Source organism: Eumetopias jubatus, unplaced genomic scaffold, assembly GCF_037043125.1.
Source record: "Eumetopias jubatus isolate StellerSeaLion01/CBP00866 unplaced genomic scaffold, mEumJub1_p1.0 scaffold_6, whole genome shotgun sequence".
Classification (NCBI taxonomy): domain Eukaryota; kingdom Metazoa; phylum Chordata; class Mammalia; order Carnivora; family Otariidae; genus Eumetopias; species Eumetopias jubatus.
Genome location: NW_028274812.1, coordinates 53,312,353 through 53,330,096, shown reverse-complemented (window position 1 = coordinate 53,330,096; position 17,744 = coordinate 53,312,353). Strand labels below are relative to the sequence as shown.

General features: G+C 44.6%; 1 protein-coding gene across 14 annotated transcripts in view; it reads right to left on the bottom strand.

The window, feature by feature from the left end:
- Positions 1 to 17,086, bottom strand: part of SCML4 (Scm polycomb group protein like 4) — a 107,863-nt gene extending 90,777 nt beyond the window's left edge. For 5 of the 14 annotated variants that reach the window (XR_003609446.2, XM_028104118.2, XM_028104128.2 and 2 more), the window contains exon 1: positions 16,725 to 16,855. Coding sequence is in view for 6 of the 14 variants with exons in the window: in XM_028104118.2 (XP_027959919.1) it covers positions 16,725 to 16,773 (49 nt within the window). In the remaining 8 variants the exon portion in view is untranslated. The other 9 variants (XM_028104119.1, XM_028104127.1, XM_028104121.1 and 6 more) reach the window with 4 other exon arrangements.
- Positions 17,087 to 17,744: the final 658 nt, after the last annotated feature.

The window sequence follows — 17,744 nt, the reverse complement described above, 5'->3', positions numbered from 1 at the left end:
CAGTAACCGGGCAGAGCTTTGGGCTACACCTCGTAAAAATCAGCCAGTCTGTCTGATGGCAAGAAGGGGGCCCCTTCCACTCTGGGTCTCAGATGCGCCTGTGCAGTAAATATGCATCAGCAACAGGGGATGGAAAGGAGGGAAATTTACATGAGGCTTAGGGGAGTGGGAAATTATTCGGTGACATGTTCTTAAGCTTTTTCTGCTTAATACCCATACATTTCAGGGGTCATGTACGCTAGCAGCTTTTGATTTATGATGTTCTTATTCTTGCATTGTATTTAAGCCAAATTGTGAAAAGGTAGCAAGAGTAAAAAGAGCCTTTTAAGAACGCTTTGGGATCCGTCATGGGGTCAAGCCGTTTCTGTCGATCTTTGCCACCACTCTGTTAAAACCAGGGCTGCAGGTGCTGACAGCCGAGTAGCTAATTGGTGTTGGATGCCAGCCCATCAGGAGTCCTCCTCTTCTCAGAAACTTTTTCTTGCCATTCCCCAGCCCCTGTCACCAGTAAGACCTTTTAATGGCTGCTGAGGGCAGGGAAGGAAATCACGCTTTGGGTAAACTTTGTGGGGCCAGGTCTCACTCTGCTGCCATAGCACACAGATATTCCCAAGACCTCTAATTAAAATGCCTGCAGTTGACTGATACGCTCCTGTTTCATCACCCAGGGGCTGCAAAGCTCCCTGCTAATGCTGAATACAAATTAACAAAATGCTGCGTCAGCCTTTCTTGTCCCGTTTACAACGTTATTGTCATATTTATTACACAATTCCCTGTAGGACACTGGTGGAATATCTAAAAAGTGAGTTAAGCCCTCTCCATGGCTAGATGGGGAAAATGCGTTGCCTTTTCCCTGTGGCACCCGGCACCTTTGCAATTCGGGCTCACAGCAACTCCCCTCCAAAGACAAGTCGACAGGCAGGCAGTATTCTCACTCTGGAGGGGGACGGTCCCTCAAACTGTAATTATCTTCTGCTCATGATACTGTGAAATGACTAGGCTGTTCACTGCTTTTATTTCAAAGAACAGTTCTTTATTCATTTACCAAAATGTAACAACCTACGACACTACCATGAATTAACTACAGACTGAGGGGAAATCAAACACAAACTTCACCCATCACGTTGCTCTAAATTACATTAGCCTAATTGCTTGATATGCAGAATTAAGTTTACTTTTGCACGTCTCCCTCAATTCCTCCCCTCCCGCTTTGTGTCTGGCTGGTGCCGGTGTTTGCTCTTGTCTGGGGGAGACGGTGCAAAATTTTACCCTGAGCAACAGGAAGGTTGAAAGAGGGAAAAAACAAAACAAAACAAAACACCTCTTTAGAATGTCTGACAAGGAAGGAAAGATATGTACTATTACAATTTTATTCTTGGCAACAAGAGGGACATACATCTTGATACCTTCCTTTTTTCCCCTTGCCCACTAGAAAAATAGTCTCAAGTCATGCCACGAGAGAAGGGAAAGAATCTAAATGCTATATAAAAAGGGGGCACAGGGGCAGTCTGTGTGGTGAATCAAGCGCAGGGGAGTGATGTGTAAGCAGTGTCTTGAAAGACACACAGAATTTCATCATGTGGAGAAATGAGGGAAGAGAAGAATTCCAGGCGTCAGGAATAGAAAGTGAAAAAACACAGAAGCTTCGAGAATTTATGGGGAAGGGCAAAGGGCTCATGTGGCCTTTTTCGTTTCTGTTTTTGCATGTGTTTTGTAATATGTCTAATGCATTAATGTCTATGATACATACATCGGGGATGTGCACTCGAGGAATTATTTATGATGGGGAACTTTAGTCCAAACATTTGGCTACCATTGACATAAGCAAGGGAATCCATCTGAGATTTCTAAGCAATTGAGTGGCTAGAGTGTGTGGGTGTCTTACAAGGATACCGTTGTGTGATGCATGAGGTGGGGGATGGGAGGGGAGTTGCAAGCAGAGAGATGGAGCTGGAGGCCACGACTATGGTCCAGGTGGAGGGTGCTGGTGAGGACCTGAGCAAGGCCAACAGAGGGTGGAGGGGAAAAAGGAAAAAGTACAGGAAACTCTTTTGGAAAAGTAGCATCAATTAGGACTTCCAGTTGGAAGCCATGGGGTAAGAAAAGTTTAGGCTTCTGAAACTATTATCTTGGAAGGGTAGCAGTGATAGCTTTCGTGAAGACAGAATAAAGGAGAAGATGTGGGGAAGGGGGCAAATGAGAAGTCCAGCTTTGGAAATGTTGAGTGTAGGGTGCCTGTGAAACACATGGGTGGAGGTGGCCATTAAAACAGTTGAAATTCCTGCCTGGAACCCGAGGAGCTAGCCAAGCAAGCCTTTGGGTACGTAACCCCCTCACATAAGGACCCATCTCCTTTTCTGTCCATATATCCTTCATTCCATCTAGAAAACACAAGGAGTGCCTCTCTAGGCTAGGCCCCATGCTCACGTGGTCAGCAGGCAAGGGCAGTTAATGAGCAGAGGCCATTTCTGGGCTGATAAAGCTGAGCCCTGACACTAGCTACTTAGCCACTGGCCTCTGTCCTGGAGGCTCACGCAACAATCTGGATACCATCACTACTATCAGGTGAGGAACCCAAAGCCATGGGCACTCATTCTCACTCCTCTCACTACAGCCCTCCCCACACTGCCTGCCACATCAGGACCCAGAATCCGCTGGAAATCTTTGGGTGGGGGCACTGGCATATGGATAAAGAAAGTTGCCAACCAAGCCCCCAGGAAAACCACTGGTCCCTAGGTAAGGCAGCTCTTTTCATTCGCGCTTTCTCTCAACACCTGGGACATTAGTCAAACTATGACAGGTCAGATGGTCAAATTCACACCATCAAATATGAGTGAGGAGAGTGTTGCAATTTTATGTTATAAGCAAGTATTTTCAAGCTTCCCCTTGTTCAAGCATCACGCATTGCTCATCCTCAAGTCAGGCATTTTAGGAAAACATCTGGGGCCAGTTGGCAATGACTGTGGCCAAAGGATTCAAGAATGCAAGATTTTTGTCCCAATCCAGTTACTGTCATTGATCCTGGAGCAAGACATTTAAGGCACCTCAGTCTCCTTGCAACAAAGCTTAACTACCTCACGCAGATGCAGCACTCTGAACGTCAGTTTGAAGATTCAGGCTACAATAATTATTACTCATTTTCAACAGGTTAAGCTCTCATGAATTAGAGGAAAATCCCAGATTGAAGAGTTCGTGAAAATCTAGTTAAAAGGATGAAAGTAAGATTTATAATTTTTACTCAAATAGAAGAATCTGTATCCTCAAGACTCTCCCTCCCAACCAGTGCACAAAGCATATTAGGATGTCTGCTGACCACTAGGGGCATCTTATGTCCCGCCAGGAGAGGTGGGACACACAGCAGGAGCCTAGCAAGCATCGGCCGTGGGGTGCTAGCCTATCTCTATCAACACAACACTCCTTGTTGAATTTCAGAAATTTTATGGACTTTGGGAACTTGCCCTGAGATTCCAGTTGTCATTTAAAAAGGATTTGGAGACATCAGAGCACCTACTCTGCCCTGAGGGGAGAGTTAGAACTTTTGTGAGGTACATCCCTAGGCTATCTGGAGTGGGCATAGCAGAAATGTGACTGACCTAACATTAAAAAAAGTAAGTATTTACCAAATCATAAGAGACCATTATGAGGTACATTTACCATTGGTAATTTACGGGGAAATAGATGAAAACCGTCAGATGAAATCTTAAGATAAATATTGTTATACACTAAATTGCATAATTCATCGGCATCCCACAGCTGGCTGCCATGTTTACTGTCAGTGCCTTGGGCTGCCCACAGTTCTACAGCTGCAGAATTCCTCAAAATTTGTATGTTGAAGCCTCAACCCCCAGTGGGACTGTATTTGGAGATAGGGCCTTTAAAAAGGTAATGAAGGTTGGGGCACCTGGGTGGCACAGAGAGTTAAGTGTCTGACTCTTGATTTCAGCTCAGGTCATGATTTCAGGGTTGTGAGATGGAGCCCCACATCTGGCTCTGTGCTCAGAGCAGAGTCTGCTTGGGTTTCTCTCTCCCTCTCCCTCTGCCCCTTCCCCCCAACCTGTTCTCTCTTTCTCTCTCTTCTCAAATAAATACACCTTAAAAAGGTAATGAGGGTTAAATGAGGTCATAAGGGTGGGGCCCTGATCCCATAGGACTGGTGTCCTTATAAGAAGGAGAGATGCCAGGGGTGCAAACGCACAGAGGAAAGACCATGTAAAGACCCAGTAAGTAGGCAAGCATTTACAAGTCAAGGAGAGAGGCCTCAAGAAAAATCAAAGAGCTAACACCTTGAACTTGTACTTCTAGACTCCAGAATAGTGAGAAAATAAATTTCGGTTGTTTAAGCCACCCAGCATCTGGGGTTTTCTTATGGCAGTCCTACCAACTAACACAGACACTGTGAACACATTTTCTTCTTTAGCATGGGAAACAGATCACCTCTGTTTTCGTCCTATAAGTACATAATCAAGATAAATACAACTTGTTTTTATGAACTTACTTTTCTTTTATTACATTTTGTGCTTCTTGTTGTTCTTCATATTACTTCTGAATCAATCTACCTCTACTTCTCTCTCTAGTCCTACCATGGCTCATCATTATGGTGTGGAAGCTTCCATCCCCCCCTCACACAGCTAAAGACAGGTGAGGGCAGTAACGGGTTGCACTGATTTGTAGCACTTTGTGTAAGCTGAGGGCTATCCAGAATGCTCTAATCAAAAGGCATGCACCTAAAGAAAAACATGTGTCTTCTTCCAACCCACTGAGGTGCCCGTCACTGATTTTCTGTTCTGCAATGACACTTTAAGCCAAAGAAGCCAGAGATGAAACTGTTGTCCTCAAGATTTTTATCTTGTTTCTGGGGGGCAGTTTGGACACAAAATCACAGAGAGTGGACAGTGGGTAAGTGAAATTTATGGTGCCACATAGCATCATCTAAGCAAGCATGGCCCAGAGGGGGACGTGAAAATGTCTAGCTGCCTTCATGGCTTGAGCCATGGACCAATCATAGCTCCTATGATGTCATATTATATATATCACATCTGAGCTCCTTGTCACCACTGAGCCAGACTTAACATTAAATAGTGAGACAGGGTATCAGTGACCCTGACTTTCAAGGCAGACATTCTCTCACTAGAAGACTGAGCCTGCTGTGACATACGATCCTGCGTGGGAGCCCGCAGGGAGCCTGAACTGCAGCTATAGAACTGCGGGCGGCCCAAGGCACTGATAGTAAACATGGCAGCCAGCTGTGGGATGCTGGGAAATGGCCACTCCTGAGAGGCAGCCAGAAATCTAAAGGATAGCTCAAACTTCCTCAGAATTAGAGTCACCAACAGGGACATTCTCTAAAAGCTGCTCTGCAAACCAAAGGATAACTTCAAGAGATGTTATGGGAGGGACGCAGAGGATCATGTCCCTATGGATGAATGAGCAATACCACCTGGGATTTTAGCTCTAAACCCAGGGACTAGAGACACAGTCAGCCTAGGGCTCAAAGCAGTGCTTACCAAACTTCCGATCCCTCAGGTACAACCTTTGCAAAATTCGCTATGTCTGAACACCTCCTATGATGGCTAATTTTATGTGTCAACTTGAGCAGACCATGGGGTACTCAGGTATTTGGTCAAACATTATTCTGAGTGTATCTGTGAAGGTGCTTTTGGATGAGATTAACATTTGAATCTGTAAATAAGCAAAGCAGTAAGGCGCCTTAATGCGGGTGGGCCTTGTCCAATGAGTTGAAAATCTGAATAGGATAAAAAAAAGCTGAGTACGAGGAAACTCCTCCACCTGACAGCCTTTGAGCTAAAACGTTAGCTTTTTTCCTGCCTTTGGAGTCAAACTGAAACATTAGCTCCTCTGGGGTCTCAGTCAGCCAGCTTTTGGACTGGAACTATACCATTGGTCCTCCCGGGTCTCCAGCTTGTTGACGGCAGACGTTAGGACTTCTCAGCCTCCAAAATCATGTGAGCCAATTCCTTACAATATCTACCTATCTATCTACCCCACTGGTCCTGTTTCTCTGGAGAATCCTGACTAATACACCTCCTATACCACATTTACTTAATACTTACTAAATCTTTAAATGGCTTATTGAAATAAATACTTAAATCCAAGTTTATGTCATATTTACAAATTCAAATCAAGTATTTGTTGTTACAGACGTAAATACATAAATTAACTGTAAAATTAAATATGCACTTATTAAAATAATAGTCCCCCCGAAAACACATACTTCTGATGGTAACTATATAAGGAACAAAACTCCTCTCATTTCGATTCTTAGCAAATGGAGATCAATATATATATATTTTTTAAAATTTATTTTATGAGCCAAAATCAAGAGTTGGATGCTTAACCGAGCCACCCAGGCACCCCAAGATCAACTATATTTTATAGTGAATCTTAACCTCTTTTTCAAAGTGGAAAATCTTGGGGCACACGGGTGGCTTACTTGGTTAAGCATCTGCCTTCGGCTCAGGTCCATGATCCCAGGGTCCTGGGATCAAGCCCTGCATCAGGCTCCCTGTTCAACAGGGAGTCTGCTTGCCCCTCTCCCTCTGCCCTCCCCCCCATTCGTGCTCTCTTAAATAAATAAATAAACAAACAAATAAATAAATACAATCTTAAAAAAAATAAAGTGGAAAATCTTTCTCTCTTAGGCATCAAAAATAATCCACAATACACACTACAAGAGAAAGAATGCCATTCACACGTGTTTTGGGTATGAGTTAGTACATTTAAAACTATTCCAAAATGTGTGGTTTATTATGTCTCACCATTTTGTGTGTCAGGAATTCAGGAAAAGCTAGACTGCACAGTTTGTCTCTGATCTGTGTAGCACCAGCTGGGGAGACTGGGACGGAAGGACCCACTTCCAAGGTGTCTTCTTCATCCACACATCTAGTAGTTCCATGCTTCTTGCCTCTTTCTCTTCCCCCCTCCCCCAGCCCCACCCTAACGTCTTTTTGTTCAGGGCCTTCCACAGAACTTTGGCTCCTAGCAGCCTTGGGGCATCTACCTCGTCTGTGGTGGCTCAGGGCTCCAAGAGTGAGCATTCTGAGTCCCAAGTGGAACCAGAACACTCCTGATGTCAGTCCTGGAACATTACTTCGGCCACATCCTATGAACCAAGCGAGTCACTTAGAACAGCCCAGAGTCAAGGAGAGGGGAATTAGACCCCACAGCCTCATGGAAGGAATGTCAAAGAATCTCTGGCCATGTTTATTCTTCTACCCCATTTTTATGTACTCAACAAGGAGGAAGTTCTCAGACATGGGATTTCCACATCACAGGTAAAAGTCTATACCATATATCCAAATTGATACAGGAGCAAAGGCATGGGTTTGGCTTTGAAATCAATTACAGAACTTACTGGATGACCTTGAGGCACTGAAACTCACTGCTTAAATTCACTGAATCTTGAAGTTTTGTCTGTGAAGTAGAATAACGATACTTTCCAAGACTATGGTGTGGATAACTAGTACAGAGCCTACATCATCATGGTCCCTTAGTAACTGTTAATGCTTTTTAAGCAAACCCAGAGAATAGTGAGGATTTTACCAAGGTGTTTTTAAAATACTGTATTTATGATAAAACCTAGGCATAATCTGAAAGAGAATGAAACATGATAAAAAGGTCTTCTCAGGCTCAAAGCTACAGTTTTTAGAGAAAATCCACTATAAGCATCTTCACAGAATGTGAAAGATACCCCCGAGTTTCTGCCATGATATTTGAAATGCCTCTACTCAGCAATCCTATAGGGAACTGGCAAAACAGCACCATCTTTCTTAAACTATAATTAATCAGGCATTTGGGGAGGTAAGAGAAAGTGAAATTCATGGCAGGTTGGCATGCTCTGATCCACAGGTGCTCAGTGGTGGTGGCAACACTCCCTGCAGAGGGGCATTTTGGAAATGTGTTGGATATGGTTTTAGCTGGCACAATGTTGGGGGCGGGGTGAGCATTCTTGTACTTGGAGGGCAGAGACCAGGGATGCTGGACAAATGGAGCTGTCCCACATTATGAAGCACTGTCTCACCATATGGTCACACGAGTGAAAATCTCGTTTTTGTGAACCTAGAGTTAACTGCATTTTACATATAAACATATTTCTACTTAGCCATAATATATACTTTATTTTCCAGGAATGCAAATAATTCATAAATCAAGGAAAGACTGTTCTCTGTTTTGTTCAGGATCTCAAGAGTTGTTTACCATTTGAGAAAATCACATCATTGGCAGCAGGGCCAGCTTGTGTTATCCGAGTGGCCCAGAGCACTATTTTAGGCTTCATTGGAGACCGCGGATGTGAAGCACCTGACCACTTCATTATGGTGTCCAGAGCAGGGCGCCTGCACCGGAAGTAATTATAAATTGCTTTGCCTTTATTCCTCTTTATATTTCAGTTATGACATGACACTGGTTTTTCTTCCATTATGAGTGTGGGTGGGCTGTATTATCTCGGAACTTCACTCTGGGATTGTAAACAGGGCATTAAAAATATTTGCAATAAAAATGAGGGTTGAATCTGACCGGACTGAAAGCCTACTGCTTTAAAAGAAGTTCGCTGTGGATCACAAATGCCTTTCCAAGTGGAAACACCAGGGAATCATTTCCTTTCTGGAACCTGCTGGACCTGGGAGCAGCCCAGCCGGCAAGAGCAGCTGGCTCTGAGGCATGAAAGAGCTCTTTCTCTTCAGCCCTCACAGGTGAAAAGACATGGACGCCCCATTGGCTTTTCAACACTGAAGGAAAGACTCAGCAGACCTCGCATGGCCATGTGACCCTCCACAAGTTATTTAACGTAAGCCTCAATTTCTCTACCTGTGTAATGGAGATAAAAATAGCCCTCATATTGACTTCCTGTGTGGTTTAAGTTAGATAAATAAGATAAAGCTTGTTAAGTGCTTCTCTCGGCATCCCTGAGCATATGATGCTCAATAAATGGGAACATGTATTTATTACCATTTGTACAGCACTTTACAGTTTACAAAGCCCTTTCCCATATACTGTTTCCTTTGAACTTTATATACATTAACCTAATTAACCTTCCCAACAACTTCTGAAGTATTATATCCCATGATCTGCTAAAGTTGGGGTGACACTAAAGAGTGGGCATGTTCTTTCCACAACACCATGGTGTCTCCACCCATGCTGACATTATCATTCATGCAATCACTCATGCAACAAATATTTATTGAGTACTTGCCCCATTCAAAGCACTGGGGCTCAGCAGTGGGGACTGACAGGGAATACCATCCCCAGGGAGGAAGGGAGGCCCAGCGTTGCCACCATACTTGCCCCAGGTCACATTGGTGACCATTCAACTGGCTTTTCCCACTCAGAATCCATGCTGCTCCATTGACATTTATTCTCTACATCTCTGAGGACAAAAGTAACCCCAGCAGGAAGTTACTGAAGGAGGAAGCTAGGGGAAGTTCTGGAGGGAAAAATGCCCTTGCTCACAATTGAAGTTTCCAACGGTGGAAGAGGGGGCGGCCTCTTGAGAATGGAGGATGCGCTATCTGCATCCTTTGCAGACACTAGGGAAGAGTCTGAGGCTTGCCCTGGGAGGAAGGCCTTTACAATCCATTCAGTCTAAGAATCTAAGAATCACTTTAAGACCACTTCTTGGAGTATAGCTTTTTGCTTTTAGCTTGTCCCTTCAAATGTCAGATGTTTTTCCCTCAAGTTCATTAGTTTGGTTACATTTTAACCTTCCAGCTTCCACAGAAGGGTGAACTGGCTTGAACATGGTCTGGAACTTAAGTGATTCCATGGTCCCAATGTAAATTCTTCTTATCCTGTCCTAAATCTGTATTCTCAGGAAGAGAAAGAAAACCCCCTGGAAACTGATAATCTACCAACTACACAAGCAGAATACAGGAAATCTTGGCCAAAGGAGAACTTGAGTTTGCTTAACTTTGTCCAGGAAGCCATGTAACCCATACTATCCACTGTAAGAAATCTACAAGGACCAGCCAGGTCTTTGGTTCCACGGAATTTTTTTTCTTCAGGCATGAAAATGTTAAATATATTCCATAAAAACAGTGACCTAACCTGTGCCCAAAAATATATTTTTAAATGATTATATTTCCAGCTTATTCCACATCACTCTGGTCTCAAGCCAATTAGTAGAAACTCAGCACTTGACCTTAGCAGAGATAGGAGCTGATTTGGAAACATGTGTGAGACAAAGTTTTCTGAATGTCCTTTTTTCCTTACTCTGCTAACAGAGAATTTCAGTCCCGGGCGCATGACAAATGACTTCTAACTGAAAGGGAGGGCAATAGAAAGGAAGGACCAGTCCTCTATACTATCACAGATCACTGGCTCCCACACATTGTCACACACATCACACCCAACTTGACTTTATAACTTCAATTCCCTGGAGAGAGTTTATATTCACTTGGTCTCATTAAGGCAACACACAACGGTAAAGGTCTCACTATGGGACCAATTAACCATTTCCATATCTGGCACCAACATAATTGCACCGTACAGTTTGCCCTCGTTATTTATGTCAAGTCCTTAATATTAATTATGTTACAAACACTCAAAACAAATGCTATATTTTCATACTGTGGGTAGTGATTTCAGACACTAGAACTAGTTGAGGTTTCTTTCCCCACTGTTTCTATGCTTTGTAATTTGTGCACCCAAACGTAAAGCTTTCTACACCTATTCACTTGAAGCATTTTTACAAATGAGCTCTTAAGAGGGATACAATCAAATATGCTGGAGCATCTCATGGCATCTGAAAGGGATTATATATTATATTATATTCCCAACATAAGGGGAAATGCACAGATGTCCATGTACTGTATTGACCCCCAAATCTCAAGGCAAACTCCCCTAGCACAGGCAACAATGGCAACAACATGAACCAATGGCACACCTTTCTCAAGACTGAAAAATGACTGAAATCTATTCCCAGAGTAGCATTCTTTACCGATCAATAAGTCCAGTGCCTTGCATGACATTTTTGAGTTATTCTCTTTGGGATGAACAGCATATCTTAATAGCTAATTGTTAGATGAAGTCTTGATATCACCATAATTTCCCAATAGTGAGGGTACCAAATCCCAAAGGACTGTGAAGAAAAGCAGTCAGCCTCTTTTTCAAAAGGCCGTAAAGAATGATGGGGCGCCTAGGTGGCGCAGTCGGTTAAGCGTCTGCCTTAGCTCAGGTCATGATCTTAGGTCCTGGGATCGAGCCCTGCATCGGGCTCCCTGCTTGGCAAGGAGTCTGCTTCTCCCTCTCCCTCTGACCTTCTCTGTGGCTCATGCTCTCTCTCTGTCTCAAATAAATAAATACAATCTAAAAAAAAATGAGAATAATTCCTATTGGTTTATAATAGTTTAGAAATGGCTAGGCCCAAAGGAATTGTTCATTACATGACCTCCAAAACAAAAAGCATGAATGCGCCAAAGTTGGCTTTCACCTTGTGGTTTTCTCTTCAGTTCTTCCTTTCCTTGTTCACAGTTGCCTGTCAAACAGGATTAAAATCCTGCCACCAGCCCCCCTGCCAGCTCGAAGGCTGCATCCAGGGCAGACCCTCAGATTTGGCCTCTGTGATCTTAACATCGGTCTGGTGGCAGGGCGCAGGCTCAGCTCCAGACACCAGGGAAAAACAGACTCCTTGGTGCTTGATGTTTGACACTGGTTTTCTCATCAGAATGATGATGTCCCAGGATGACTTGTGGACAAATGTGAAAGGGAAAAGAGAAAGCCTTTCTTTCCACCCAAAAGGAAATAAACCTAGCAGGTCTATAAGCTGACAGCCGTATATGCTACTGTTGGCCATTACTGAGTCCCATCTGAACGGCATCAGCAGATATAGGAGGGAGAGGGATGGTCAAGTACTCGTTGGAAGGGTCATGGAATAAGTTCTCTCCTTTGGGTTTTATCCCAGTACCTCTTTGTTAGGTGCCATTTTCCGATGGCTGGACTGGGACCCAACGAGGGTAACTCTTTGCTCTGCCAGCCCAGTGTTTGTTCCCAAGTTTAGTACCCATCCTCATGAAAAGCTGCATGTTTCTTTAGGATTAATTTCAAGCCATATGTTTCTGTTTTGAAACTATAACGGCTTTTGCTCTGTAACGATCAGCACAGAGAGAGAAAAAGGGCAAAGGTTTTTGTTACCAAATATTTAGCTCCCAAACGTTGAGTCACTATCACGGGGCTAACCAGAAAACGTCACCACCTTGCAAAGCACAGCATTGACACTATTTTTCCCTGGCACATCAATTTTCTCATAACAGCCAACTCCACTGTTTCTGCATTGTACGCCTTATGGAGAAAGTAAAGGCACCACTCCTCAGCCAAGCCCCTTCCTCAAAGGGCTGGCATAGCCTGCCTGCCAGAGTATGCAGTCATTCTTGAAAATTAGCAACACTGGGACCAGGTTCCCTTTAGCCGATCAGTCAAGGCAGCTGCTGAAAAAGAAATGCACACATGCTTCCCCACAAATGAAAATTTAGGTGGAACATGCCTGAGTTGGTGGGAGAGTCAAGAGAAGTTCACATGGTTCTGTGCCGCCAGATTCTCTCTAAAACACAACTGGTCCAAGAGTAACAACAGCCATCACAGGGACACCTACAGTGTGGATCTCCGGATATATTCCCATTACTCCGGGGCATCACAGAGACTCTGTGGAATGCTTTTCAGCTTAATACAAAGTGAGAACTGCCACAGGGTAATAAATTCCTTTCTGTCCTAAAATAGTAGTCCACAAGGTCATCATTGCAAGATGCCAAGAGGTGTTTTATCTCCTCGGTGGTGGCAAAGTGCCTCTTTTGACTGGAAGGTGCTGACTGATTCTACAATGCACAGCTCCTGCTCGCTGCTCACGTCCATCTCACCCTCCCGAAGGATGTTCTTGACTGTGTTGACGCTGCTAGCTGAACCCAGCAGCAAACTTTATCACCAGCATGCCATCCTAGCCAGGCTCTTGGCTAAGAGAAGCAGAAGCCCACCGATGCTAACATTTGAAGGATCCAGAAGGAGGAGAGAGAGGTCTGACTTCTGGAGGAGTGATTTGCACTCATCGCCACTTGCCTCCTAACCACTGTGGCCAAACAGCATCTGTCATCAGGCTGCCCCTGAGCGTCACCCACCAGTGACTAGCAGCACTGAGGACTGCGTGAGTGAGTGTGTGTGTGTGGGGGGGGTTCAGTGTGGAACCAGCTGCTCTGTAATGCCCAGTGCTCCTGTACCTCTTCAGACATTAATATGTGTGTGTCAGAAGAAGCCAAATCTCAATCGGCCAGGAGTATAGCTAAAATGGCCCTTCTGCCTGCAGCAGCTCTCCTCTGCGTCTCAACCTAAATCTCAGCATCTGACAAACCGCGGGTGAGAGTTTGCAGAAATATTAGGGAAGAACCCTTGCCAGCACTGAAACCGAGATGAATACAACAATGAAAAGCACTTAGAACCTTGTGGGCTTGCAGCCAGAGCCCTCAAACCTAGTATGCGCCTACCAACAAATGCAGAATTCGCCACAGCGATTTATAGCGGAGAGGCTAGCAGAGATTTATAGCAAAGACTAGAGTGTGGCACTCTTGCAGAGGCAGAGGGTTTGGGGGGGGTAGAAAAGGGCAATGAAGAAAGAGAAAGTGACAGATCCCCATGCAATCCAAACATTCTGAGCCACTCCTTCAACCTCAGAAATTTTACCCTGATTTGGCTGATCCTAATGGTCTCTGAACCACATTGGAAGATGTCACAATAGATGTCTGAATTAAAATCCAGTAGATTTGCCGAAAGAGCGATCGTTTAAAATTGGCAGCATTCCAGAGAACTTACTAGGCTGCATACTGCCCAGGGCTGAGAGAATTGCTAATTCCAGAGAAAGTTAATTATCACTTTATTGATAAAGGGGTAATTTTTTAAAGCTTATGGTGTGGCTTTTGTGACTCATTAATTAAAATTTAGAGTCATTTACTAGACACACTGGTGGGCTTCTGTTACATTATATATGTACAAAACCATTTGATTTTTCTCCCAGGGGCTGTTATTAATCCCCCTCATCTCTCCTCATCTGTCTGCCTGCGGAGGCAACAAAAAAACACTAAAAACGTGTAAATCTCAAACCAGCCTTTGGGGAGCTGGCTGAATTAAGATGTCCAAGGACGCACTTAAAGCTCCCTCCTAGACAGGTCAAGGGCGCCCACCCCCCACGAGGAAGCACGGACGCCCGCACCAAAAGGCACGGCTGTCACAAACTTGGGCTCCAAAAACATTAGACCGAATTTCATGCCCTTGGGTGGTGAGATGGGAAGAGAGTCTTTCCTCCCGTCGTTTCTCTTCTCTCCCTCACCGTCCCCGGGTCGAAGCAGGAGGCTTGGGGGTAGAGGAGTGGCGTCAGCTGAAACGGGAGGGGGCTTGGCATGGGGAGGCCCCAGGCGGGCGCGGCCCAGCGTCGCCTCCCGCTTGGCCTCGGACGCGCGGGCTGCGGCGGGCACGCCCCGGGCTACCTGGCTTCAGCGCGCGGCCGAGGCTGCCGGGGGGCACCGGCGAGGGAGGAAAGACGCCCCGCCGAGCTCCGCCTGGGAGCCGCCGTGAGTGCGCTCCGAGCTTCCGCCCGCCCCACCCCTGCCGGGACCCAAGCGTGTCAGGGTCTGTGTGTGTGTGATGCGTCCCCCCGCCGCGCCGAACTATCCACCCGATCTGCAAAACAGCCTGGAACTGAACCCCACCCCCGCCAACGTACGAAGAGGTACCCTTCTCTGAGCGTGCCTTCTTTGGATTTCAGGGAACTTCAGTAATGTTGCCTTCAATGTGTTGGAAGTCTGTGGGCTCCACAATTTGAGATTGAAACATAAATACACCCAACCGATTAGGAGAGGCTGGAGGCCATCTGCTTGTGATTTTCACATCATTGCAAGTTTAAAAAAAATTTTAAATTCGATCTTTGCGCTTTGGGGCATCGCTCGAATTTTTAGAATAAGCCAATACGACTTCCCGTTGAAAAAGTCACGACTTTCATGAATTTTCAGTAGAAAAGTTCTCGCGGCAGGACGACAGCACGTGGGGTTGACTTGCTTCCCAGCAGCTGGTCTGCTAGTCCTACCTGCTGCTGGAGAGCCCTGCGACCCCAGCCCCCAGGGGCCAGGAACCAGAAAGTGAAACTGCTTCTGCTGGTTTCCACTTGCCTTGAAAACACACCACCAAAAGCAAATAAATGACCGAAAGCGATTTACTCTTGTTTCTCTGATTCTTTTCTTTGTATTATCATTCATTTACCTTTTTTTTTTTTTTTTTTTTTTTTTGCAGCAAAATAAAAGCCGTTTTGGTGACACAAAGAAATTTAAACATGTTAAGCACAGAAGAACTGGGGGGTTTTTGTGTGTGGGATTTGCTCTTGTGATTCTACAAAGAAAGCAGACTGATAGATTTGCCAAAATATCACACAGAGACTGTGCACATGCACAGTTTAAAGAGCTGAAGAAAACATATTCACATTTTAAAAAAATATCTGCTTACACACATGTGTTTAAATGGTAAAGATCTGGAGCCACCAAACAAAGTCCCTAAGACTGAAGTTTCTACGTTAACGTTTTATTTGAGTTGAGATGGTCACTACTGTCTTTCTAGGTAATCTTCACTCAGCTGCTACTGCTCAGGAACTGCCCCCTCATTTTTTCAGGCTAGTTCTACCAAACACAAAAAAATGCTCCACACAAATATTGTGCCCCTGGATAGGGGTTTACTTTACCACACTGTAAATTCCTTCATAGTTATTTTTATGCTTTCACTCCAAATATTCTATTTTTTTTTTAAGTCTTGGAAAAAAAACCCAAAACAACTCTGTCTCTCACTCTTCAAAAATGGTTCCTCTGGTTGAAAGAAAAACACAAGAGTGTTCGATTCTGAAGCGCCAGGATCACTTTCTCAAGTACCACAGTGTCTGAGACCAACCAAAAGCCACTTTCTCAGAAAGCTACTGATTATCTTGAGTTATCTGATTACCTTCTTGAGACCGTCACAGAATCTAGAGACAACACCATGAGGCAGCTCTCCATTACTACTACGTGGGAGCGGAAAGAACTTGGACTTAGCACATCAGCTATCGGTCAAATGACTTCCACACAGCTGACACCGCCTTCATCCACTGTCCTGTTCTACTCAGCAAGCAACCTGGAGAGGAAGCTTTGTGCCACCGGGTTCTAGTCACACAACACCCTACCTGGGAAGAAGGTGACTGTATTTGAACTTGGGAAAACTGATCCTGACACTCCATAGACACCTGGGTTTTTTTTTTCCCCCAAAACTAACCAGTACCAGCTACTAGCAGTAAATAGTATTCTCATCTATCTTGATAAATTAAGGGAAAAAAAAACACAAAGACATGTAAAATATTCCACCTGGGATATAAATAATAAAATTCAATTTTAAAAAGTACTCTTGCGAGTTCACAACACATCAATTTTAATAATTAAATTTTAGTAAATATGTTTATCCCAAGACATAGAACACTTTTTGAATTAAAACAAAACAAAAGCAAAGCAAAATCATCATGCAAAAAAGTAAAACAGTTATTTGAGTTCACATTTGGGGAAAAAAACAACTTTCTACATCTTTCAATGCAGAGTTAAAGAGTAGTGAATATGGAGGTGCCCCAAATTTATAAACTATATAATTCTAGGCTACACCTCTTCCTCTCTGAGATCTGGTTAAGAAATCAAACATTTCTGTTCTGAGTAGGAGGAACTGAAGTTTACCTGCTGACCTCAGTGCAGGACACTCGGGCATTGCCACGGAGGTAGGCATGCAAGCCAGACACACTGAAACAGGTCACCTGTCATGCTGACAGTAGAAAGAGAAGGATCCCATGTCAATGGCACACCCTCCGATTGTGCATCTCCCTTACCTACGGCTTGTTCACCAGAGCCCTGATCAGGTTCTTGACCAGGCCGGGAATGTTGACTCAGAAGACAGATGACTTTCGGTACATGCAAACCGAGTATTACAAAAGCTAATCTTCCACCCGTGTGTTAGTAGCTCACAGTGAGACTCCAGCAGCCCCGCTCCCCGGCTGCAAACATCTCATTAGACTAATGCATTCAGCACAGGCAGAAAACTCGATTTACCATAGCTACAGCAATGAATTTCCATTACGATGACAGCTTCAACCACATCATGTCCGGAAAACCAGCCAACCACTGGCTTTTAAAGAACACACACATTTTACATGCAGAAAACGAGGCGCTTGCGTGCGTGTGTGTGTGTGTGTGTGTGTGTGTGTGTGTGTGTGTGTGTGTTTCGTGTTTCCTTCCTCTTAGCAGCCCAACTCAGAGAAATGTGCGGTGTAGCTTTTTGCCGACATGAGCTGCAAGGTAATGACAATTCTGCTCCTTTGGTAGTTACGTCTTTGTAATAACCTGAATTATGTCACAATTGTCAGAGTGGGTGTTTCCAACATTTCGGTTTTCATTACCCCTCCTCTGTTGCCATAGAAACCAGACGGTAACATCATCTCTTTGTCCCAGTCTGCAGCAGTGTGGGCCAGCGCTGGGCTTAGAAGATACTGGGGCTCTGGGGGAGTAAATATTTGACGTTGAACAAACACAACAACAACAATATTCTAATAACATCGCTGTGCGGGAGAGACTGTGTGTTTGCCAGAAGAGTGTTGCCTACACAGGTGGACACAGCACAGTCATACGCATTGACTCGATAGCTGCAGGCAGCGCACGTGGTCAGTGGATGAGCCCGGACTTGGGCTCCAGATCTGTGTGTAA